This window comes from Cherax quadricarinatus, chromosome 57 (assembly GCF_038502225.1).
Source record: "Cherax quadricarinatus isolate ZL_2023a chromosome 57, ASM3850222v1, whole genome shotgun sequence".
Classification (NCBI taxonomy): Eukaryota; Metazoa; Arthropoda; class Malacostraca; order Decapoda; family Parastacidae; genus Cherax; species Cherax quadricarinatus.
The window spans coordinates 9,110,359-9,137,371 of record NC_091348.1 but is presented as its reverse complement, the minus strand read 5'-3'; the positions used below and the strand labels follow the sequence as shown (position 1 = coordinate 9,137,371).

Genomic DNA, 27,013 nt, shown 5'->3' with positions numbered 1-27,013 from the left:
TGGGTGGGATATAGCCAGTGCATTGAAAGAAGAAAAAGAACTGATCATTCAACATTAACACTACTCTTTAGCTTGAATTTGCTCAGGTACACTTGATTCAATCCTATTTACTTCTCCCCACTGAAAATCTGCTACAACCTTCAGCTTTATTTCACTAAGAGATAGGACATCCAGCTTCTTTTCATTCATAACATTCACACTCGACTTTTTCTTATCATTTGTACTACATGCACATTCAGGCATCCCAACTTTAAAATATTCTTCTTTACAAATTTAGAAATTAATAGAGGAGAATGGAGTTACTAGTTCTTTGCTCATGGCATTTCCGTCACCTTTCACGACACTCTTGATTTATGGAGGAAGGATTCTTCTACACTTCCTCATGGCGATGAAAAGAAATAATGTAAGAACAAGAGCTATTAAGAAAATAGAAAAGTCAGATGGGTATGTATACACATACATGTATATGCACATGTAGTATGAACTTAAAAAATATAAATGGCTACTCTCTATGATACAAATTTTGTGAAGTATACAAAATAAACCATACTATAATGATTAAAATGTTCAATTAAATCAAATAAAAAAAGAAAACTCACCTTTGTGGATGCTGGAGGCCGTGCCATTTCCAGGCCAAACATGGATACTTGGAAAGCTAAATGGGTGTGTTCAGGATTTTCTGCTAAAACAGTACAGAGGAAGGCACATTTTCCCAAGGTAGCTGAGGCTAAACAAGTAAGGAGATGAGATGCAGGGTTGACTTTCTTGCGCTTTCCTTTATTAGGCGGAGGTGGAATGTCTATCATCAGATTGGGAGGATTAGCCAGCAGCTCATGGGAAAGCTGTACTGCAAGTTCTGAAGCCTCTTGAAGATGTCCATGTGCATGAAGTCCTTCTGCTCTTGCAAACAAAATCTCAAGGGGATCTTCTAACTTTTTAAGATTGCTGAAAATTTCTGCTCCTCTACTACATACTCCGCCATCACCGCCAATATTTCCCTCTCCCACCAAGTTAGCATTGTAAACATACACTTCATATTCATCTGCTCCATGGAGATCTCTCGACCGCTGCCCTCTGCTGCCTCCACGACTTCTTTGATGTCTAGTGGGTTCAGCTACACCTGACCAATCAGATTCAACACCCCCATCATCAGGGGAGGACTTATCACGCTCATCTCTAGATCGCCCAACTGCAACTACTAATCCAAGTGCAGGCACAGGTCTCTCTTCTCTGGAACTCTGACGAGACACTTGTCCAGAATCAACTTGCTCTGGTGAACGCTGATCGGGTGGAGAGTCACTGTCTCGTCCAATGTCATTGTCACAAAAACCTTCACTACTAACACTACTACTGCGATGGCCACTGTGTCTGGGACCAGCAAGAGGAACACTACCTGAAAGGTTCTCAAGATCACCAGGATTTCCAGGACTAATTAACACACGGCGCTCTGAAGGACGCTTTGGCCCTGCATGAGAGGCTGGATTTCTAGGATGTGGTGCAGAGATGGGTGCTGCTTGAGACTCGTGTCGAGAATCGTGCCTAAAACACATGACAGGGCAGTAATAACGAGAAGCAGTACGTGAGTATGTGACGCCTGGAAGAGGATAGTCACTCCAATCTAGCTGACATGCTTCTAATGCAGGCTTAAACCCCGGAAAAACATCCCCATCAGTAACTCGCTTGTTACTCACACTGCCACTGCTACTGCCTGCCTCTGTAATAAAGGCAAAAATTTATAAATTACAAGCAAATACAGTATTACAATACTACTACTGAGCAAATACACACACACACACACACACACACACACACACACACACACACACACACACACACACACACACACACACACTCACACTCACACACACACTCACACACACACACACACACTCACACTCACACTCACACACACACTCACACACACACTCACACACACACACACTCACACACACACACACTCACACACACACACACACACACACACACACACACACACACACACACACACACACACACACACACACACACTCACACACACACTCACACACACACACACTCACACACACACACACTCACACACTCACACACACACACTCACACACACACACACACACACACACACTCACACACACTCACACACACACACTCACACACACACACACTCACACACACACACACTCACACACACACTCACACACTCACTCACTCTAACCAGCATAGGTTAAGGGATAGAAACTCTTGTCTTACTAACTTGTTGCAGTTCTATGGCACAGAAACAGACACTGCAGTTCTATGGCACAGAAACAGATATGCAACAAGAAAGAAAGAAAGAGAGGGGCTAGAAAGAGGGGGAGATGAAGTGCATATTTAAGACTTCAAGATTGTATTTGATGTTGTATCCCAAAAGAGTGTGAGCACGAAATATGATATTTAGGAGGGAATAACAGAGTATGTACTCAAGTGGATCAAGAAGTATCTTAAGGAAAGGGAGCAAAGAGTGACTGTTAGGAGAGAAACATCAGTATTAGGACCAGTACCATTTCTGGTTTATCTGAATGACATTACAGATGAGATTAATGCAGATAAATCCCTGTATGTTGATAATGTAAAACTAATGAAGAAAATAAAAACTGATCAGGACAAGGAAAGGCTCCAAAGGGATCAGGACAAATTGCAATAGTAATCAGACGATTGATTGAATTCAATCCCAGTAAATGTAAGCCATGAAGATTGGGGAAGGAGCAAAACCAGAAACAGAGTATAGGCTGCAGGGCCAGAGGCTGCAAACTTCATACAAAGAGAAGGACCTTGAGGTGATCATAATGCTCATAATAGAGCCAGAGGCTCATATCAACTGAATAACCTCTACAGCTAATGTTCATCTGGCAAATCTAAGAGCAGCTATTAGTAATCTCAACAGAGTCATTTCAGGCACCTTATACAACACATGTAAAGACCTTCTTGGAGTATGCAGCACCAGTATGGCACAAGCACTTGAAAAAGCATATTAAGAAACCAGAGAAGGTGCCAAAGTATGCACAAAGGCTTGTTCCTGAGTTACGAGGTATGAGCTGTGAGTAGAGACTAATAATGGAACTGAATCTAATGCCACTGGAGGGCTGATATTTAAGGGGAGATATTATAACATGCAAAATACTCAGGGAAATTGACAGAGCAGACAGGAGCAGGCTGTCTGAGAGGTGAGAAACAGGAATTTAGAGACACAGTTGGAAATTCAAGACACAGATATCCACAAGGATGTCAGGAATATTTCTTCAGTCGCAGGGTGATCGGAAAATGGAATGATCTCGGAAAAGTGGTGGAGGCAGCTTCTATATAAAGCTTTAAGAGCAAGCATGATAAGGCCCACGAGGCTAGAGATCTGGAAGACAGCAAACATAATACCTATATTTAACCCTTTCAGGGTCCGTCCCGTAGATCTACGGCTTTACGTTCAGGGTCCAAACCGTAGATCTACGTCATGAGCTCAGCTCACTCTGATAAACTGTGAGTGGTACATTTGGGCCTAGATATGAGAGAATACATCTATGTGGTATGTGTGCACCACATAAAACAGATCCTGCAGCACACTGTGTATAATGAGAGAAAAAAACTGAAATCATGATTTTTCGATTAAAACAGCGACTTTGCAGTGTTTTTTCGTATGTTTTTTATAGTTGTATTTGCGATTTCTTGGTCTCATTTGATAGGATGGAAGACATATTACAGAAATAGAGATGATTTTGATTGGTTTTAGCACTGGAAATGGCTTGAAACTGAGCTCAAAGTAGCGGAAATGTTAAATTTTTGCTGATATTCAAGAGTAAACAAACGACCTCACACATCTAATACACGCCAGCTGGTGGGTCTAATATGCATTCACAAATATGGTGATGATATTTATACAATTATTACAGTATTGCATAACAGTAAATCTTCTATTTTTTGGTGTGAATAAAAATTCATTATGTGAATAAAAAATCAAAATGGAATTTATTTGTAAAGCCTCAAAACGTAACTAATGAACAGAGGAAACGTTAGTTTAGTTCCAGGAATACCTACATTGTTTATTCTGGATCCCATTTTGAAATTGGAATATTTTGAACTTTGTGTTAAATTGGCCAAATTAACAATTTCTGATCACTTTATTTCGTAGTTGAAACAGTTGACTTGGCGATTTCTTGTGCTCAATCGATAGAATAGAAGTAATACTAGTGAAATAGCTAAGAATTTGGTTGACTGGAATAATGTAATTGGCCTAAACTGGGAGTCAAAGTCGGCAAAATCGCAGATTCGTAAATATCGCTGACACATCAAAATTCGCGAGAGCATAATTTCGTCAATTTTCCATTAAATTTCGTACTTTTTGTTTTATTACCTTCAGAAAAAGATTCTCTACCATTTCATAAGAAAAAATAATTTTTTTTTTTTTTTAAATTCTTGGACACTGGGGCACCACTATTATTATTTATAACATATATGTTATTAAATACCACTGCCTCAACCGATGAATTATTGTGAAATGTTTGGAAGAGCAGGGAGACTAATGTTCACTCCAGCATAAACAAAGTCACACTGACGATGTGTCAACCACTCCCTCGTATTTTTGTACAATTTCCTTCTTCAATTATATCGTATTTATTATTATTATTATTATTATTAGTATTGTTATTATTAGCAATAGCAGAAATGTTCGATTCTTTGCAGTGTTCAAGAGTAAACACATGATGTCACCGTCTAATACCTTTCCTAATAGCCATTCCAATGTGCAGTCATGAATGGGTTCACATTATTTATTCTGTAGTTAAATAGCAAATAATGAACAAACAAAACACTCACCACACTGAGTGGTGGGAGGGCTGGCTGCCAGTTGCGGGGGTCGGAGGGAGGGTAGTAGGGACTCGCAGTGGTGGAGGCATTGGTGGAGGCAGTGGTATTTAATAACATACATGTTATTAACATACATGTTATTAAATAACATACATTATTAAAGCATAACATGTATATATTTAGTACAATTTACGACGTTTTCATGTATTTTATGATTATTCATGGTTCAACAAGTTAAGGAAGCAGTATTGTAATATATTTCCCTACAATATATTGGGGCACCAAACATTCACGGTTTTTCAACATTCGCGAGGCTCTTGATCCCCTAACCCTCGCGAAAGTTGAGGGAGACCAGTATAACTGTATCAGAGACAATACACTCAGATCACAACATAATAGATGTACAAACATATATGCACAGGGTTCCTGACCAGCAAAATATGATCATTCATGAAGGTCTCTACACAAAATTCAACTTCAATGAGAAAAACATACAATGGGATCAAGTCAACCATGCCCTAAATAAAACAAGTTGGAAGAATATCCTAAACAACATGGATCCAAAAAATTGCCTAGAAAAAATGAGCTCTGTGGTTCTTGAGATCTGCTCAAGACACATTCCATTAAAGAAAAGAAAGAGAAGATGTAAACTAAAAAGAGAGACGCTTCCTATACAGATGAAGGCGAAGAGTCGCAGAGCTGCTGAGAGGGGCCAATATATCTGAAATACGAAGGGAGGCATTGGTCAATGAAACTGCAAATACCAAACTTAAGGTGAAGGAATCTTACAGGAGACAAGAATCTCAGGAAGAACTAAATGCCATAAAGGAAACTGAAAAACAAAACAAAATACTTCTTCTCTTATGCCAAATCTAAGGGAAAAACATCATCTAGTATTGGGCCCCTGCCTAATGATGGGACATACACAGATGACAGCCAAGAAATGAGTGAGATATTAAAGTGCCAATATGATTCAATGTTCAGTGAGCCGCTGCCCAGACTAAGGGTCAACAATCCAAATGAATTCTTTATGAACAAAACCCAAAATCTGGTCATCTCAAAAATCTCGGATATTATAGTAACTCCACAAGACTTTGAAAAGGTAATAAATGACATGCCCATGCACTCTGCCCCAGGCCCGAACTCATGGAACTCTGTATTCATCAAGAATTGCAAGAAGATCCTATCGCGTGCTTTCAGCATTCTATGGAGAAGGAGCATGGACACAGGGGTCATCCCACAATCACTAAAAAAAAAACAGACATAGCCCCATTCCACAAAGGTGGCAGTAAGGCAATTGCAAAAGAACTACAGATCAATAGCACTAACTTCCCATATCATAAAAATCTTTGAGAGGGTTCTAAGAAGCAAGATCGCCAACCACCTAGATACCCATCAATTATACAACCCAGGGCAACACGGGTTTACAGCAGGTCGCTCCTGCCTGTCCCAGCTCCTGGACCACTATAACAAGGTCCTGGATGTTGTTGAGGATAAACAAAATACAGATGTAGTTTACACAGACTTTGCAAAAGCTTTCGACAAGTGTGACCATGGTGTAATAGCACACAAAATACATGATAAAGGAATAACAGGAAAAGTTGGTAGATGGATTTATAACTTCCTGACAAATAGAACACAAAGAGTAATAGTAAACAGAGTAAAGTCCCAGGCAGCCACGGTGAAAAGCTCTGTTCCACAAGGCACAGTACTCACTCCCATTCTATTCCTCATCCTCCTTTCTGACACAGACAGAGATGTCAGCCATAGCTCCATGTCTTCCTTTGCGGATGACACCTGGATTGCCATGGCAGTGACCTCCATCGAAGACACTGCAAGACTATAAGTGGACATCAACCAAATCTTCAAATGGGCCACTCAAAATAATATGAAGTTCAACTAGGAGAAATTTCAACTACTCAGATATGGAAAACTTGAGGACATTAAGCCTTTCAGGGTCCAAGGCCAAAATCTGAAGTGGTGCTCCAGTGTCCAAGAAATTTTGAAAAAAAAAAAAAATTATTTTTTCTTACAGAATTAAAGAGCATATTTTTGTGAAGGTAATAAGACAAAAAAAAAAAATCTAATCAGCAATTACCGAGATACAGTGCCAAGAAGTTTGTCAAAAATGATGTGGTGGCAGCAACATCGACGAATTCCACATACGCGCATTACATTATTTTGTGGTTTTAGTTGTTTTTTCTTTTCTTTTCCAATTTTTTTCTATTCCTACTAACATTTGGGGCCTGAGAGACCAATACTGTATATAATGTATATATATAAACTCACTGTATTGAACACAATAACCGCACTAAAGTTATTATCATATTATTGTTTACCACTGTTGTTTATTACAATAAACATGCACGAATATTGTATAATACTAATGTTCTATCATATATTTACATATTTACAATCACTGGACATGGTTTTAGAACTGCTGGAGCTTGTGGAACTCCTTGAAACAAGGCACCATGCACAGAGGCACCTTACATTCCTCACACATAAACCGAGTGTCTTTGCGTCTTTGTTGCCGTCGTTTTGTCTGTGCACAGACAATGCATCTCTTCTGAGCAAATTTCTTCTGAGTTGAAGGAAGCTGTATTATGAAATGATCACCTTCTCTCCTCAAACGCTTGGGTATATCCTGAGGAATTCGAGGACCATGTTGTATAGCAGGTGTTGTTACCTGGTACTTCATTATGAGTTGTCTGACAACAGACAAATAAAATTCACCATACGGTGGTCTGTTGCCAGTCTTTATTTGGTACATATTATATGCATTGAGCATTGAAATGTCCATGAGATGGAAGAAAAGTTTCATGTACCACTTGTAACTCTTACGAACACAGTCAACAAAACCAATCTGTATGTCACACTTGTCAACCAAGCGCATGTTTTGTGTATAATCAATCACTGACACTGGTTTTCGAATATGTTCATTAGTCACTCGATCAACTTTGCCACTGTCTTGCATTTCATTACGGTGAATGGTTGTCAACAATGTGACATCTCGTTTGTCATCCCACCGTAATGCCATGATGTCATTGGCAGTAAACACTTGCACGTCATCACCACGAGCACCTGCGTTGAGCCTGGGCATATGTTTACGATTAGAACGCACTGTGCCACACACATCTGTCTTGTTCACTCGCATGAAATCACTGAGTAATGGGCTTGTGTACCAGTTATCTGTATATAATGTATGCCCCTTATCAAGATAAGGTGCCATCATGTTTCTCACTACGTCACCTAAGATACCCAATAACATCTTGGTATCTTTCAATGTTTTACTACCCGTGTATACAACAATATCCAACACCAGGCCACTGTCACAATCACAGAGTACAAACAGTTTTATACCAAAGCGTTTCCTCTTGCTCGGTATATACTGCTTGAATGACAGTCTACCTTTGAACAAAATCAAAGACTCGTCAATTACAAGATTCTTGAATGGATAAAAGTATATCCTGAACTTTTGTTTGAGATACATGAAAACATTTCTAATCTTGTATAACCTGTCACTTCTGTCAGGCCTGGTTTTGTCAGAGAAGTGCAACATACGTAAGAGTAAGATAAACCTGTTCACTGGTATGATTTCACTGAAGACCGGGGTAGAAATTAGCCGATCTGTGGACCAGTATGCTTTTATATTATGCTTATAGACGTGAGGCATAAGCATTATTGTTGCAAAAAGCAAATACATTTCTGCAACAGTCGTCTCTTTCCACCTGTGTAGTCTTGACTGTGGTGATAAGATCGTATTTGCCATGGTGTACTCAAAATACTTATTACTTTCCCTGACAATAATTTCCCTCAATGGCTGGTCAAAGAATAATTCAAAGAATTCCAGTTCATTGGCCGTGGTTCCAAGGGGACAAGTAGGTAGAATTCCACTTTGAGAATCATCAAAGTGGTGAGGCTTGGGAACAAAATTGGGATTTTGCTGCCAATCCCACATACGGTTTGCTGGTGGATACTGGACATCATAGGCTGGTTGTGCGGGTGGTTGTGGTGGGCTGGTGGCTGGCGCTCCGCTTTGTCCTTGAACTGACGAGTCAACATGGGTCCCAGCGTGGCCTGGTGAGTCACGCATGGCGGTGCCACTACCATCACCACTAACACCATCCACTGATGCCTGTGGTCTATCCATGCCAAGTGTAGCCACATCATCCTCACTATCACTACCTAAAACTGGTGTTGGGCCACGGGATGTACTCCGGGATGTACTCCGGGATGTACTCCATCCCCTGGGCACAGCATAGGGTACACTACCCGAGCGCATGCGGCGGCGAACATACCGACGCTTCACTGGTGAATATGATTCCTCACTATCACTACTCGATTGATCGTCGAGCGCAATAAAATCACAGTCCATGTCACTATCATCATCATTACTGAAGTCAGAGGCCTGGCCACGCGAAAATATTAGTTTTCTCTTGCGATGAGGAACAACCGACCGTGAGTCACGAGTGCCCACACCAGAGGTAGAAGGTTGAGGATCGTCAGGGTTTTCTGCACTATTATCGATATCCTGGTCATTCTTTTCGGTCACTAACTGATCAAAGCCGTAGAATTCGTCTTCATTTCCACTTCCATCAGTGTCAGAACTATCAGATAGGAAGAGGAGAGTCCCAATTTTCCGGGGAGTGAGAGCTGACTTGCGACGATTCATGGTGAACAAGGGTAACTGAGCCGGCGTTCCCGCAATGCTATGCGGGCGCCTAGATTTTTTGTTTATGGCGCACACCCACCACGCAGACCCGTTCTCTCACATGTAGGCCTATGAGCATTTTCGCGCTAAATTTGACGGCGCTAGAATTTTGGCATAGATCTACGGTTTGGACACTCAACGTAAAGCCGTTGATCTACGGGACAGACCCTGAAAGGGTTAAAAATGTATCAGGGTATACAACAAATTCTAACCATACAATAGAGCGAAAAAGAAATGTGAGAACCTGGGACTCATAATGTCAGAGGATCTCGTCTTCAAGGACCACAACATTGTATCTACCTCATCGGCTAGGAAAATGATAGGATGGATAATGAGAACCTTCAAAACTAGGGATGCCAAGCCCATGATGACACTCTTCAAATCGCTTGTTCTCTCTAGGCTGGAATACTGCTGTACACTAACGGCCCCCTTTGAGACTGGCGACATTGAAGACCTGGAGAGTGTACAAAGAACTTTCACAGCACACATAATTACGATAAGGCGCCTAAATTACTGGGAACAATTGAAAATCTTTGATCTGTATTCTCCGGAACGTAGGCAAGAGAGATACATGATAATATACATTGGAAGGTCCTGGAGGGATTGGTACCAAACCTGCACACAAAAATCACTCCCTATGAAAGCAAAAGACTCGGCAGGAGATGCAACATTCCCCTGATGAAATGCAGCGGCACCACGAGTACGTTGAGAGACAACACAATAAGTGTCCGGGGCCCAGGACTGTTCAACTGCCTCCCAGCATACATAAGGGGGATTACCAATAGATCCCTGGCTGTCTTCAAGAAGGCACTGGACAAGCACCTGAAGTCAGTACCTGACCAACCAGGCTGTGGTTCGTATGTCAGTTTGCGTGCGGTTGGCAGTAACAGCCTGGTTGATCAGACCCTGAGTCACAATGAGGCCTGGTCTCAGACTGAGCCGCGGGAGCGTTGACTCCTGAAACCCTCTCCAGGTAAACATATGTCAGGCCCATCTTGGAGTACACAGCACTAGTATGGAACTGACATGTGAGAAAGCAAGTTAAGAAACTGTAGAAAGTCCATAAGTATGCAATTAAGACTAGTTCCAGAGTTAAGGAGAATAAGATACAAGAAAGGCTAAATGAATTGAATTGCCCTGGAGGACAGGACCAGGAAAGACATGATAGCAATATACAAAATACCCAGAGAAAGTTAGATGCAAGCTGTCTGAGAGGTGGGGAAACAAGTGCTTGAGAGCACAGCTAGAAGTTAAAGACAGATGAATAATACAGATATCAGGAAGCATTTCCGCAGTCTCAGGGTGGTCAGGAAGTGAAATGACCTTGAAGAAGTAGTATTGGGGCTAGACTCCATACATAGTTTTAAGAATCGATATGAGAGGTTAGGACGAGAGTGGAACTGGCAAGCAGCAAGTTGAAAGGCAGGGACAGGAGCTAAGACTCAACCCTTGGAACCACATATAAGTGAATACATATAGGCGAGTAATGGGGGTTAAGAGGTAATCTTATGGTTCTGACAGTACTATGGTGATCAATTCAGCATCCCTAGAAAAAAAAAAAAAGAACACATTCCCCATCATTCATACACTTGCTATCTTTCAAGAAGTGCGATGACATAACAGTTCAGATGATCCTTTAACCCTTTCGGGGTTTCGGCCATACTAGTATGGCTTACGTGCAGGGGTTTTTGACGTACTTGTACGCATAAATTCTAGGGCTGTCAAATCTAGTGAAAGCTGGTAGGCCTACATATCAAAGAATGGGTCTATGTGGTCAGTGTGCGCAGTATAAAAAAAATCCTTCAGCACACAGTGCGTAATGAGAAAAAAAAAACTTTGACCGTGTTTTTGGAATAAAACAGCGACTTTGCACTGTATTTTTGTATGGTATTTATTGTTGTATTCTAGTTTTCCTGGTCTCATTTTATAGAATGGAAGACATATTACAGAAATTGAGATGATTTTGACTGATTTTACAATGAAAAGTACCCTGAAATTGAGCTCAAAGTAGCAGAAATGTTCGATTTTTACCAAAGATCAAAAGTAAACAAATCATGCCAAGCGTCCAATACACGTCAACTGGTGAGTCTAATATTCTTTCACAAGTGCACTGATATTATTTATACCATTTCTACACTATTGCAGTAGTCTGCATAATAGTAAATCTTCTATTTTTTTGTGAGAATAAAAATTCAAAGTGGAAAGCAAAAGAATGTAAGAGGGGTGTGGGAATGTGACTAATGAACAGAGGAAATGTTATTTTAGTGCCAGGAATGTCTTTCTTGTTTATTCTGGACTCTATTCAGAAATTGGCATCTTTTGAAATTTGTGTGAAATTGGCAAAATTGCTAAATTCTGACCACTGTATTGGATAGTTAAAATTGGTAAATGGGTGGTTTCTTGTATGTACTCATTCAATAGAAAAAATATAATTCTAGCAAAATAGTTATGATTTTTATCAACTAGTGCATTGGAATTGGCCGAAAATAGGGCTCAAAGTGGGCAAAACCGCCGATGCGTAAACATTGTTGAGACCGCTAACTTCGCGAGAGCATATTTCCGAAAGTTTTCCATCAAATTTCATACTTTTGGTGTCATTATGATCGGGAAAAGATTCTCTATCTTTTCATAAGAAAAAATAATTTTTTTTTTTAAATTTGGCCGACCCTGAGAACAAGTCTCTGAGAGGACCTGCCGACCCCCAAAGGGTTAACCCTTTGAGGGTCGACAGGCCCTCTCCGAGACTCGTTCTCAGGGTCGGCCAAATTAAAAAAAAAAAAAAAAATCTTACGAAAAGATAGAGAATCTTTTCCCAATCGTAATGACACCAAAAGTATGAAGTTTGATGGAAAACTTACGAAATTATGCTCTCGCAAAGTTAGCGGTCTTGGCGATGTTTACGCATTGGCGATTTTGCCCACTTTGAGCCCCATTTTCGAAATTTCCACTGTACTAGTCGACAAAAAACATGAATATTTCACTAGAACTCCATTTTTTCTATCAAATGAATGCAAGAAACCACCCATTTACCAATTTTCAACTATCCAGTACTGTGGTCAGAATTTAGCAATTTTGCCAATTTCACACAAATTTCAAAAGATGCCAATTTCCGAATAGGGTCCAGAATAAACAAGAAAGACATTCCTGGCACTAAAATGACATTTCCTCTGTTCATTAGTCACGTCTCAAGGCCCCTCTTACATTCTTTTGCTTTCCATTTTGAACTTTTATTCTCACAAAAAATAGAAGATTTACTGTTATGCAGACTACTGCATTAGTGTAAAAAATGGTATAAATAATATTGGCGCACTTGCGAAAGAATATTAGACTCACCAGTTGACGTGTATTGGACGCTTGGCATGATTTGTTTACTTAAATTGAACATTTCTGCTACTTTGAGCTCAATTTCAAGGTATTTTTCATTGTAAAGCCAGTCAAAATCATCTCAATTTCTGTACTATGTCTTCCATTCTATAAAATGAGACCAAGAAAAGTAGAATACAACAATAAATACCATACGAAAATACAGTGCAAAGTCACTGTTTTATTCCAAAAAAAGGGTCAAAGTTTTTTTTCTCATTACGCACTGTGTGCTGCAGGATTTTTTTTATACTGTGCACACTGACCACATAGACCCATTCTTTCATATGTAGGCCTACCAGCTTTCTCCCACTAGATTTGAGGGCGCTAGAATTTAGGCATACTAGTACGTCAAAAACCCTGGGTCGTAAGCCGTACTAGTACGGCTGAAACCCCCAAAGGGTTAAACTACAACATCTTCTCCCCTCCTTTTGAGTGCAAGCAGGATGTTGAAGCTCAGGGTCGTTTGAATTCCATATACAGTAAACATCCAGTACATACTGTAGTGCATGTATGCTGTTTGCATTCTGAGAATTTCAGCAGGAAATGATTGTCTAGGAAGTACAGCCTCTCCTCACTTAGCGACGTACTCTTCACAGATGACTCGAACCTACGACGGGCTCTCTGACCAGTATGCATACCTAAATAATGTATATTATAGCTGATTTCCTCTATTCTGTTTATTACAATATACAGTACAGTACTGTATAAACATTTAAAAATATAATAAAAATGTTATAAATGGTGCAAGGGTGACATTAAAGCAATATCAAAGATAGTTGACAGAAACCCACTACCATTATAGTATGTTCCTCGTTTAATGACGAATTCATTTACCAATGCATTATTAGGAACGGAACTCTGTCATTAAGTGAGGAGAGGCTGTATGTGAATTTATGAGAGATTTATGACTGAATGTTGCCCTTCTTAAGCATTTAAAATCCTATTAAAGGCTGCCCCCCATAACATTAATACTACCATAGCATACTAGCATACTCCCATTAAAATCAAAGAAATCTGTGGGAAAATGCTTTCTGTAACTGGTATATGAAAATTTAACCAAGACTAAAGAAAGATAACTGCAATAGTTTGTGTACCAAATACGATGTAAAACTGCTAGAAAATATTAATGTACAAACCTTTGCTTTTGGCAACTTTCTCTAAAACTTTAAGATGCCATCCTTTAAACTGCACAATGAGTTGTTCTCTTTCCTGTGGTGAGAGTGCAGGGTTGAGAGCTGCCAAGCGCCACAAGACAACAATCTCATCACATAGTGAAGAGCAAGCATACTGACTCCCATGACTATTGGAGTTCATGTTGTTTTTACCTCCATGGCCAGAACTGCCTAGGTGTAGAGCCACTTTTGTATTCACCCACCACACCAGGATCTGTGTAAAGAGATGTAACTCATTTATTATGTATTTTTTTTTTTTAACACGTCGGCCATTTCCCACCAAAGCAGGGTGACCCTAAAAAAATGAAACAAACTTTCATTATCATTCAACACTTTCACCATCACTCATACATAATCACCGTCTTTGCCGAGGCACTCAAATATAACAGTTCTTTCTTTCTTTCAACACACCGGCCGTATCCCACCGAGGCGGGGTGGCCCAAAAGGAAAAACGAAAGTTTCTCCTTTTACATTTAGTAATATATACAGGAGAAGAGGTTACTAGCCCCTTGCTCCCGGCATTTTAGTCACCTCTTACAACACGCAAGACTTACGGAGGAAGAATTCTGTTCCATTTCCCCATGGAGATATGAGGAAATAAACAAGAATAAGAACTAGAAAGAAAATAGAAGAAAACTCAGAGGGGTGTGTATATATATGCTTGTACATGTATGTGTAGTGTGACCAAAGTGTAAGTAGAAGTAGCAAGACGTACCTGAAATCTTGCATGTTCATGAGACAGAAAAAAGGACACCAGCAATCCTACCATCGTGTAAAACAATTACAGGCTTTTGTTTTACACTCACTTGGTAGGACGGTAGTACCTCCCTGGGCAGATGCTGTCTACCAACCTACTACTTAGTTATTATGTATAAAATGAAAGGGGGTAAAGCAGATGGGATTGATAGAATCATGACAGAAATGTTAAAAGGTGGGGATGTAGTTATGGAGTGGTGAAAGCTTTTGTTCAAAAAATGTCTGAAAGAGGGAAATGTACCTAGGGACTGGCTGAGAGCAATCAGTTCTTTTATATAAAGGGAAGGGGGACAAAAGAGTGTAAAAATTATAAGGGGTGAAATATTTTGAAAGAATTAAGATTTTGATTAGCAGAGTTCCATTCGCTATATAATATAATACAGGGGACCCTTGAATTTCGTCCCCCTTGAATATCGTGAATTTTGGAAATCGGCGAATTTTTTTGTTAAAATATTGGCTTGATTTTCATGATTTGGCTTAGAAATCGGTGGTCATATGAAACGTGTCCGAGCAGCCTCCCAGCCACCGTGGGCACACAAACACCATTCACTGTCAGTCTGGCATTGTATCTCGGTGAGTGACAATCATTTCACGTGTTCATACGATACATTTCTTAATACACCTACCATCCGACTTACGACCGAGTTCGGTTCCGAGAAACCGGTCGTAAGTCGAAATGGTTGTAAGTCGAACTTTACTACTGAATATCAACAAAACATTTTTGTAATGACTTTATTTTATTGTTTTATTTTGGTATTTCATGTTTTACTTTACTTTTTATGTTGCTAGTACTGTATTTTATACTGTAAGGTTTAGGATAAACACTGTGTACAACACAAATAGTTGTTTATTTCCCAAAAATTTGGCATAAAAAACACGGTCGTAAGTCGAGTGGTCGTAAGTCGAGCAGGTCGTAAGTCGGATGGAAGGTGTATATTTCAACTGTTTTAGTGCTTGCAACTGCTAAATAAGCTGCCATGGGCCCAAAGAAAGCTCCTAGTGCCAGCCCTTTGGTAAAAAAGTGAGAAACATGATTGAAGTAAAGAAAGAGATCATAGAAAAATGTGAAAGTGGAGTGCGTGTTGCAGAGCTCTCCAGGATGTACAGGAAGGCCCATTCCACCATCACTTCCATCATGGCAAAGAAAAAGGAAATCAAGGAAGCTGATGTTGCAAAAGGGGTGAACATGCTAACGAAAAAGAGATCGCAAATAATCGAAGATGTTGAGAAGTTGTTGCTGGTGTGGATCAAACAAGAATAGTTAGCAGGAGATAGTGTTACGCAGTCGATAATTTGCAAAAAGGCAAGGCAGTTGCATGACGATCTTGTAAAGAAAAGGCCTGGAACAAGTGCTGATGTAGGTGAATTCAAGGCCAGCAAAAAGCTGGTTCTAAAATTTCAAGAAGCAAAGCCTATGAAAGACAGGCTAACTCTCATGTTGTATGGCAATGCTAGTGGGGAATTCAAAGTGAAGCCTTTACTGGTGTATCACTTTGAAAATCCCAGTGTGTTCAAGAAAAACAGTGTCACGAAGGCTAATTTGTGTGTGATGTGGAAGGCTAACAGTAAGGCATGGGTGATGAGGAACATTTTTCTTGATTGGTTCAATGAAGTGTTTGGCCCCAGTGTGAAGAAATACCTCCTGGAAAATAAATTGGAACTCAAGTGCTTCCCGGTAATGGACAATGCTCCTGCTCATCCTCCAGACTTGGAAGAGCAAATGGTGAAGGAGTTAAATTTCATCACAGTGAAGTTATTTTTATTATTTATTATCACACTGGCCGATTCCCACCAAGGCAGGGTGGCCCGAAAAAGAAAAACTTTCACCATCATTCACTCCATCACTGTCTTGCCAGAAGGGTGCTTTACACTCCAGTTTTTAAACTGCAACATTAACACCCCTCCTTCAGAGTGCAGGCACTGTACTTCCCATCTCCGAGGACTCAAGTCCGGCCTGCCAGTTTCCCTGAACCCCTTCATAAATGTTACTTTGCTCACACTCCAACAGCACGGCAAGTATTAAAAACCATTTGTCTCCATTCATTCCTATCAAACACGCTCACGCATGCCTGCTGGAAGTCCAAGCCCCTCGCACACAAAACCTCCTTTACCCCCTCCCTCCAACCTTTCCTAGGCCGAGGCCGACCCCTACCCCGCCTTCCTTCCACTACAGACTGATACACTCTTGAAGTCATTCTGTCTCGCTCCATTCTCTCTATATGTCCGAACCACCTCAACAACCCTTCCTCAGCCCTCTGGACAACAGTTTTGGTAATCCTGCACCTCCTCCTAACTTCCAAACTACGAATTCTCTGCATTATATTCACACCACACATTGCCCTCAGACAAGACATCTCCACTGCCTCCAGCCTTCTCCTCGCTGCAACATTCATCACCCATGCTTCACACCCTCCAAGGACAAAGTTCTTTGTCTCCACAGACTCCTAAGTGCACCACTCACCCTTTTCCCCTCATCAATTCTATGATTCACCTCATCTTTCAGACCCATCCGCTGACACGTCCACTCCCAAATATCTGAATACATTCACCTCCTCCATACCCTCTCCCTCCAATCTGATATCCAATCTTTCATCACCTAATCTTTTTGATATCCTCATAACCTTACTCTTTCCTATATTCACTTTTAATTTTCTTCCTTTGCATACCCTACCAAATTCATCCACCAATCTCTGCAACTTCTCTTCAGAATCTCCAAAGAGCGCAGTGTCATCAGCAAAGAGCAACTGTGACAACTCCCACTTTGTGTGTGATTCTTTATCTTTTAACTCCACGCCTCTTTCCAAGACCCTCGCATTTACTTCTCTTACAACCCCATCTATAAATATATTAACCCTTTCAGGGTCCAAGGCCCAAATCTGGAGTCACGCACCAGTGTCCAAGAATTTTCAAAAAAAAAATTTGTTATTTTTTCTTATGAAATCGTAGAGAATCTTTTTGTGAAGGTAATAAAACAAAAAGTACGAAATTTGGTGGAAAATTGACGAAATTATGCTCTCGCGAATTTTGATGTGTCAGCGATATTTACGAATCGGCGATTTTGCCGACTTTGACTCCCATTTTAGGCCAATTACATTATTCCAGTCAACCAAATTCTTAGCTATTTCACTAGTATTACTTCTATTCTATCGATTGATCACAAGAAATCGCCAAGTCAACTGTTTCAACTACAAAATAAAGTGATTGGAAATTGTTAATTTGGCCAATTTAACACAAAGTTCAAAATATTCCAATTTCAAAATAGGGTCCAGAATGAACAATGTAGGCATTCCTGGCACTAAACTAACATTTCCTCTGTTCATTAGTTATGTTTTGAGGCTTTACAAATAAATTCCATTTTGATTTTTTATTCACATAATGAATTTTTATTCACACCAAAAAATAGAAGATTTACTGTTATGCAATACTGTAATAATTGTATAAATATCATCACCATATTTGTGAATGTATATTAGACCCACCAGCTGATGTGTATTAGACGTGTGAGGTCGTTTGTTTACTCTTGAATATCGGCAAAAATTTAACATTTCCGCTACTTTGAGCTCAGTTTCAAGCCATTTCCAGTGCTAAAACCAATCAAAATCATCTCTATTTCTGTAATATGTCTTCCAGTCTATCAAATGAGACCAAGAAATCGCAAATACAACTATAAAAAACATACGAAAAAACACTGCAAAGTTGCTGTTTTAATCGAAAAATCATGATTTCATTTTTTTTCTCTCATTATACACAGTGTGCTGCAGGATCTGTTTTATGTGGTGCACACATACCACATAGATGTATTCTCTCATATCTAGGCCCAAATGTACCACTCACAGTTTATCAGAGTGAGCTGAGCTCATGGCGTAGATCTACGGTTTGGACCCTGAACATAAAGCCGTAGATCTACGGGACGGACCCTGAAAGGGTTAAACAACCACGGTGACATCACACATCCTTGTCTAAGGCCTACTTTTACTGGGAAATAATTTCCCTCTTTCCTACATACTCTAACTTGAGCCTCACTATCCTCGTAAAAACTCTTCACTGCTTTCAGTAATCTACCTCCTACACCATACACCTGCAACATCTGCCACATTGCCCCCCTATCCACCCTGTCATACGCCTTTTCCAAATCCCCCTAATCAAGGTATTTTAATAGTAGGCAATTCTCAGGTAAGATATATGGAACAGAGACAGAAAGGTAAGACAGAGAGTGTGCCTTCCTGGAGCTGGTGTTGGTGACATAGTCAGCAGGTTGGATAATATTATGGCAGGTAATGGGAACAAGCCCATTATCTGTCTTAGTGCTGGGGGTAATGACATTGGGAAGGGCAGGAGAGAAGAGCTGCTGGATAAGTATAGGTCAGCCATAGTAGTAGTTAGGTCTAAGGGAGGGATCCCAGTCATATATAGCATCTTGCCTAGAAAGGGAGTGGGCAATGAATGGATGTCTAGAGTAATTGGTATAAATTGCTGGCTAGACAGGTACTGCAAGGAACTTGCAATCCCATTCATTGATAACTGGGACCTATTCTTTGGCAAACGTGATATATATGCAAGGGATGGGGCTCATCTCTCTGGGGATGGAGTGGTTGCATTAGCCAATTCAACTGAGAGGGTAACTGATGACTTGTCTAGAAATTTAAACTGATAGATTATAGAGGTATGGGTGTTTGTGGGAAACAATCAGGCTTCAGCATTAGGGTTAAAAACAGCAGTTATTACCGGGATACCTCAGGGATATATTTAAAAGACAATATTCAAAATAAAGTTGCTAGTAATGGCAAATCAACTGATCAACAAACAAAGAAAGATAGTAGAGGGCAACTTAAGGTTTACTATACAAATAGTAGGAGTCTAAGAAATAAGACAGATGAGCTAAGATTACTTGCAAGTGCAGGTAATATAGATATTATTGGTATAACAGAGACCTAGTTCAACCTGAAAGATAGAGAAATGCCTTCTGAATGCAACATACAGGGTTATAAACTATTCCACACTGATAGGGTCAACAGGAAGGGTGGTGGAGTGGCGATATATGTCAGAGAAAATTTAAATTGCTGTCTTAGACATGATATAAGATTAGAAACATCGAACACAGAATCTGTTTGGCTACAGTTTCTCAAGGGACGTGACAAAATCATTTTGGGTGTGATTTATAGGCCCCCAAACCTTGATAGGGAGTGTAGTAAGCTGTTATGGGACAAAATTCATAAGACATCTAGATATGAAAATGTTGTGATAATGGGAGATTTTAACTTTGGATAAATTGATTGGAACAATATGACAGGAAATCTTGAGTCTAGTGACTTTCTTGATACGGTTCAGGACTGATTTTTAGAACAGGTTGTGACAGAACCAACTAGAGGAAACAATCTGCTTGACTTGGTTCTTGCCAACAAAGATTCAATAATTAATAATCTTGAGGTTAATGATGAGCTTGGGGAAAGCGATCACAAATCACTTAGTTTCAATATATCATGGAATTACCCAGATAACTGCAATCAAATCTCTGTCCCAGATTTTCGCTTGGCCGACTTCATGGGACTGAAAAATTACCTGGGTGGGCTAAATTGGGATGTCCTGACTATGGGACAGGTAGGTGATCCTGGTTGCCAATATGACTTTTTCAGAGCATAGTTCTAGCTGCCCAGACAACTTTTATTCCGAGTAGGGAAATTAGATCGAACAAAAATTATCCCAAATGGATGAACAATAGATTAAAACATCTCATTGGTCAAAAGAGAGGCATATATAGGCGTATCAAAAGAGGGGATAGGCAGTTAAGAAATCAATATATTCAATTAAAGAGAGAAATAAATAAAGGAATAAGAAAAGCAAAAAGGAATTATGAGGCTAAGGTCGCAAGGGATTCAAAGACTAACCCAAAAGGGTTCTTTCAGGTATACAGAAATAAGATTAGGGACAAGATTGGCCCACTTAAGAGTAACTCTGGTCAGATCACTGACAGTGATAAGGATATGTGTGAAATTCTCAATATCTACTTCCTCTCAGTTTTCACCCAGGAAAATACTAGCGATATTCCTAAAATAATAGATTATGTAGAACAGGATAATAAACTATGTATGACTGCGGTAACTAGTGACATGGTCCTCAGACAAATAGAGAAACTAAAACCTAACATATCCTCAGGCCCTGATGAACTGTTTGCAAGGGTGTTAAAGGAATGTAAAGAGGAACTTAGCATACCTTTGGCTAATCTTTTTAACATATCACTACAAACTGGCATAGTGCCTGATAAGTGGAAAATGGCAAATATAATACCTATTTACAAGGCAGGTGACAGGTCCTTGGCTTCGAACTATACACCAATAAGCCTTACCTCCATAGTGGGAAAATTTATGGAATCAATAATTGCCGAAGCAATTCCTAGCCATCTTGATAGGCGCAGATTGATTACTGAATCTCAACACTGTTTTACAAAGGGGCATTCCTGTCTTACGAATTTACTAACTTTTTTCACTAAGGTGTTTGAGGAGGTAGATCATGGTAAAGAATATGATATTGTGTATATGGACTTCAGTAAGGCTTTCGATAGAGTTCCACATCAGAGGCTATTGAGGAAACTTAAGGCACGCGGAATAGGAGGAGAAATTTTTTCCTGGGTAGAGGCATGGCTGACAAATAGGCAGCAGAGAGTTTGCATAAATGGGGAGAAATCAAAATGGGGGCACGTCACAAGCAGTGTTCCTCAGGGGTCAGTGTTGGGCCCGTTGTTGTTCACAATTTACATAAATGACATAGATGAGGAAATAAATAGCGACATAAGCAAATTTGCTGATGACACCAAAATAGGCCGCCCAATTCATTCTAATTAGGACACTAGAGCACTCCAGAATGATTTGAATAGACTGATGCAATGGTCAGAGAAGTGGCAGATGCAGTTTAATATTGACAAATGCAAAGTTCTAAATGTTGGACAGTTAAATAACCATGCCACATATAAACTAAATAATGCAGATCTTAATACTACTGATTGCGATAAGGGTTTAGGAGTTCTGGTTAGCAGTAATCTAAAACCAAGACAACAGTGCATTAGTGTTCGCAATAAAGCTAACAGAATTCTTGGCTTCATATCTAGAAGTAAAAATAATAGAAGTCCTCAGGTTGTTCTTCAACTCTATATATCCTTGGTTAGGCCTCTTTTAGACTATGCTGCTCAATTCTGGTCACCGTATTCCAGAATGGTTATAAATGTTCTAGAAAACGTACAAAGGAGGATGACAAAGATGATCCCATGTATCAGAAATCTTCCATATGAGGATAGACTGAGGGCCCTGAATCTGCACTCTCTCGAAAGGCGTAGAATTAGGGGGGATATGATCGAGGTGTATAAATGGAAAACAGGAATAAATAAAGGGGATGTAAATAGCGTACTGAAAATTTCCAGCCAAGACAGGACTCACAGCAATGGTTTCAAGATAGAAAAATTCAGATTCAGGAAGGATATAGGAAAGCACTGGTTTGGTAATAGAGCTGTGGATGAGTGGAACAAACTCCCGAGTACAGTTATTCAGGCTAAAACGATCTGTAGTTTTAAAAATAGGTTAGATAAATACATGAGCGGGTGTGGGTGGGTGTGAGTTGGACCTGACTAGCTTGTGCTGCTGGTGTCAGCATAGTTGCTGATCCCTGTGTTATATAGCATAGCATATTAGTATCATCCATGTGCTTTAGATAGGAGATCCCTTGTAGGCCTGTGACTTTGTGTGACGTCACGGGATGCGCATGTGTACGCTCGTACCTCTGCCCTGGCCTCACTCGGCGTAGACACCCAGGCGAAGACAGGCAAGGCACTGGGCTCCAGTTCCCATCATCTCAGTCTGACAATATATGTTACCATCCAACAAGTGTGTCTACCTTCAACCCCCGATATCTCCATTTAAGAACCCCTACGATAAATGGTGGCAACGGAGGGCCTGTAATTCTGACGATTACAGCAATTTCTGGAGATAAACATCTTGTGACTAGGCCTATCGAGAAGGTTAACGCCAGCCAGCTACCTCAAGTCAGCTACTCTCCCAAGCTCCTACCAGCTTCTACACCATTCACTGGTCAGTCTCTTTGTATTAGTGTTTATCTGCTTATTTGCATCACTCCCGAGGGGTTGACCCGAGTTTGCAAAATAAGCCAGCTTCCAGTCTGTGGTGAGGAAGCCCAGTCGAGCCTAGTCTACCCCATCCAATTCTTTTGCCTGCCAAGCCAGCTTCCACCTCTACTGTGCTCATCGTGTGAAGTTATCAAGCTATTCTGTGTGAAGGGTTAAGATAAGCCACCTAGCAACTAACCCAGGTGTCTTACCCCAGTACTCAAGCAAGCCACGTGAGTAGTCTTCATCGCTTGTGATTCAAGCTCCAAGTCATCCTGAGTGCTCTTTTTTCATCCTTGTGGTGCTGTAGTATTTCGTAGGTTTGTTTTTAAGCCAGTCGGCTTAGAAATATCTTCACGGCAGTGTGGCTGTCCTCAGTGGGGCTTACGCCGTTCAACCCATATGCCCAGCCACCCACGACCACGTGTGTCGCACCATTGCCGGTCTCAGCCCTGTTAACCCACAAACCCAACTACACTCACCACGCAGCCTCAGATGCCTCACTCAGCCATTACCCACTCACCTAACTTCTTCAGTGTTTTGGTAACCTCCCTTAGTGGAGTAGCTGGTTCCCTTCTGCGAGTCCGAGGGCAGATTTTGCTCACCTTTACTATCCAAGGAAGAGACTTTACTGCTGCTTTTCTTGTTGTCGACCAGATTACTTTCCCTGGTGACCTTCTACTGGGGCTTGCTTCCATGCGAGACTTACGCATTGTGCTTGACCCGTACCGATGGCATGCCCAAATCGACGACTTGATCGTTCCATTCTGGGGTTACCAGCTTGGATCAGAAATCTGTCATACTGCTGCAGAGTATGATGTACGCATTAAGTCCTTACAAGCCAATGCATTCTCCAGTAGCGTACCCAAGCGGTCAGGCACTGGTAATTCTGTCACTCCCATCTGTGTTCCACCTAAACCTTCAGACTTGCAGGATAGTGTTCCGTTCCCTCAAGTGTCCGAGGACACTCAGACTGCCTTGAGTGCACAGCCTATCCCTGCAATGACTGCTAGTTCGAGTAGTAGTTTCTCCACAGGGGATGCCTTGTCAGAAAACGATTACTTGAAACTAGTAATGCCATCTCTTGTTGATGTCACATGCCGTTTGCAGAAAGACGTCTCTGTTGCGGCTAGTGCTCTCACTAGAGTGTCTGTTGTTGTTCCTAATGTTCCAGAAGGTGATAACGTCCTAGTTGACAGTGATTCCTGCAAAGTCAAAGGTTTATTTGTTGAACCTTCCTTACATATTGTAAGAGACAGTAAGATCCATTTACTCCTTGCTAACACTGGGTCACAGTGTTCGTCTCAGAGCAAATACCAACCTCGTTCACCTAGTTCACTATCCTTACCCTGTTCAAGTACAGGATGACGTGCCACCTGACCAGTGGGTCGGTGCTATTTCAACAGTGGAGACCTCATCCACTCCACTGGATCAATCTATCCCACCAGTTGAGGAGAAAGACTTAGCTCCCACTGATTTCCCAGACGAAGTCCAGCACTTGTTGGTGCTGTTGAACAAACGTCGTACAGCCATTGCCTTACCAGGTGAGAAGATGGGTATAACGAACTTATTGTCCCATCGTATTCCACTTGAACCTGGTACTAGACCTATTTATATACCTGCGTACAGAATGCCTCATTCCCAAGTTGCTGTTGCAGAGGAACTGATCAATCAAATGCTCAATGATGGAGTTATTGCACCTAGCAATTCACCCTGGAATGCGCCCTTGATCCTAGTGCCTAAGAAGGATGGCACTTGGCGCCCGGTGATTGACTTTAGGAAGTTAAATGCGAAAACCATTCCAGATCGTTTCCCACTTCCTGTACTAGGTGACCTTTTACGCAATATCGGAGATAACAAAGTCTTCTCGACCCTGGACTTGTTACAAGGGTTTTGGCAAGTCCCTCTTCACGAGGACAGCCAAGAGTTAACTGCATTCTCCACTCCCACAGGTCATTATCACTTCCTCCGTATGGCGTTTGGATTACGATCCTCCCCTATCACGTTCTCAAGGCTCATGACTAATATCTTTAGAGGTCTCATAGGTAAATCACTTATGGTGTACTTAGACGACGTAATCGTCATGTCCGAAGACGTGGACACACACCTGAAAAGACTTGATATAGTACTTGGCAAGCTTGAAGAAGCCAACTTAAAGATCAAACTGTCTAAATGTCAATTTTTCAGATCAGAAATTAAGTTTCTTGGTCACGTAGTCACTCCTAGAGGGGTTACGACTGACCAAAGTAAAGTAACTGCAGTACTAAATTTTCCAACTCCCAAAACTGCTGATGCCGTAAGATCCTTTGTGGACTTAGCAGGTTTTTATAGATCTTTAATTGCCAATTTTTCTTCCATAGCTGCTCCTCTAACCGAGTTGCTTAAGAAAGATGCTCCTTTAGTTTGGACCTTCCGTCAAGAAAGAGCATTCCAAACTCTAAAAGAAAAGCTAACATCTGCTCCAATTTTGAAATTTCCAGATTTTTCTAAGCCCTTCTATCTGACAACTGATGCTAGTTCAATTGGCATAGGTGCCGTACTAGCTCAGAAGACTGATATCAAGTACAACACAGTTACATTTGCTAGCCGAGTCCTTACGAAGGCTGAACGTAATTATACAGTAACGGAGCAAGAAGCTTTAGCAATAGTATGATCTTTAAAGCACTTCCGAGACATTATTTACCAGTACCCTGTTCATGTCTTGACAGACCATGCACCACTGATACCTTTATTCCAGAACAAACAGCCTACTGGAAGGTTAGCCAGATGGACCTTGACTATCCAAGAGTTCAATCCCACTTTTGAACATTTACCTGGCAAGTCGAATGTAGTCGCAGACGCTTTATCGCGACACGTTAGTGTAGTTACTGCAGATCCTCAATTTACTGTCGAGGATGTCAAAACTGCCCAAAGAACAGATCCCATGTGGTCTGGTGTGATTCGATTCCTGCTCCAGGAAGATCTTATTCTTACTGTGAAGCCACCAGCACCCATTAGTGACTTTGTAATGAGCCAAGAATTACTGTATCGAACAGCCGAGTTGGGTACTCCAAGCAGAAGAGCTTACCAGTTAGTAATTCCACAGTCACTAGTGAACGTAGCTCTACAGCTAGTTCATGATGCACCAGGTGTTGCACACCCTGGTATGGATCGTTCTGTGAAACAAGCCAGAATGAAATACTTTTGGCCACGTATGGCAACTGACATTTCCGAATATGTTAAGAAATGTAGTGTCTGTATGCAACATAAAGGAAATGTCAATGGTCCTAATCCAATCCAAGTGTACCCAACCACTAGCAAACCGTGGGAAAGAGTTGCCCTTGACTTGTTAACCAATTTTAAATGTTCCCTCCAAGGCAACAAACATCTGTGTGTTATGGTAGACCATTTCACCAGATATTGTGAGTTAGTTCCTATTGCAGATAAGACTGCAAAGACAGTAGCTAAAGCGTTTAAAGAATGCATTATCTGCAGGCATACCACCCCTAAATCCTTAGTAACAGATAATGGAGGTGAATTCTGTAATGAGATTCTTGAAAATTTGTGTACTTTATACAAGATCTCTAAATCCACCATTGTTCCTCATCATTCTGCCAGCAATGGGTTAGCCGAAAGAACCAATAAAAGGTACTTGATGTCCTGAGAGCCACTATCAACCCCAATAGTGCAACTTGGGCTGAAGTCATACCAGATGTTCAATGTGCCATAAATTCTGCTTACAATGCTTCCATAGGTGATACTCCACATTATGCATTGTATGGTGTAGACAAGCATTTACCCTATGAGTTGTTATATTCCACTCCGAAACCTAATTACAACCCTGATGATTTCGTAGCAACTCGTACCAGCATGGCTCAGAGTGTTTTTAGAAGAATCCGTGAAACACTTCAACCCTGATGATTTCGTAGCAACTCGTACCAGCATGGCTCAGATTGTTTTTAGAAGAATCCGTGAAACACTTCATAAATCAACAGCAGAATTTACTAGAGTAACTAATAGCCGTGCTAAGCCGTCAAAAGTCAAAGTAGGTTCAAGAGTAATGCTGACAAATTTCAACAAAACATCCGA

The 27,013-nt window shown here is 40.8% G+C and overlaps 1 protein-coding gene across 1 annotated transcript in view; it reads right to left on the bottom strand.

Annotated features, from left to right (window-relative positions):
- The window catches only part of Dora (zinc finger SWIM domain-containing dorado), a 506,090-nt gene that overhangs the window by 402,299 nt on the left and 76,778 nt on the right, over nucleotides 1-27,013 (bottom strand). Inside the window, exons 8-9 of the mRNA XM_070097330.1 lie at nucleotides 14,044-14,293; nucleotides 600-1,714 (exon numbers count right to left, since the gene is read on the bottom strand). Of these exons, the coding sequence (XP_069953431.1) occupies nucleotides 600-1,714; nucleotides 14,044-14,293 (1,365 nt within the window). The remainder of the gene's footprint in view (nucleotides 1-599; nucleotides 1,715-14,043; nucleotides 14,294-27,013) is intronic.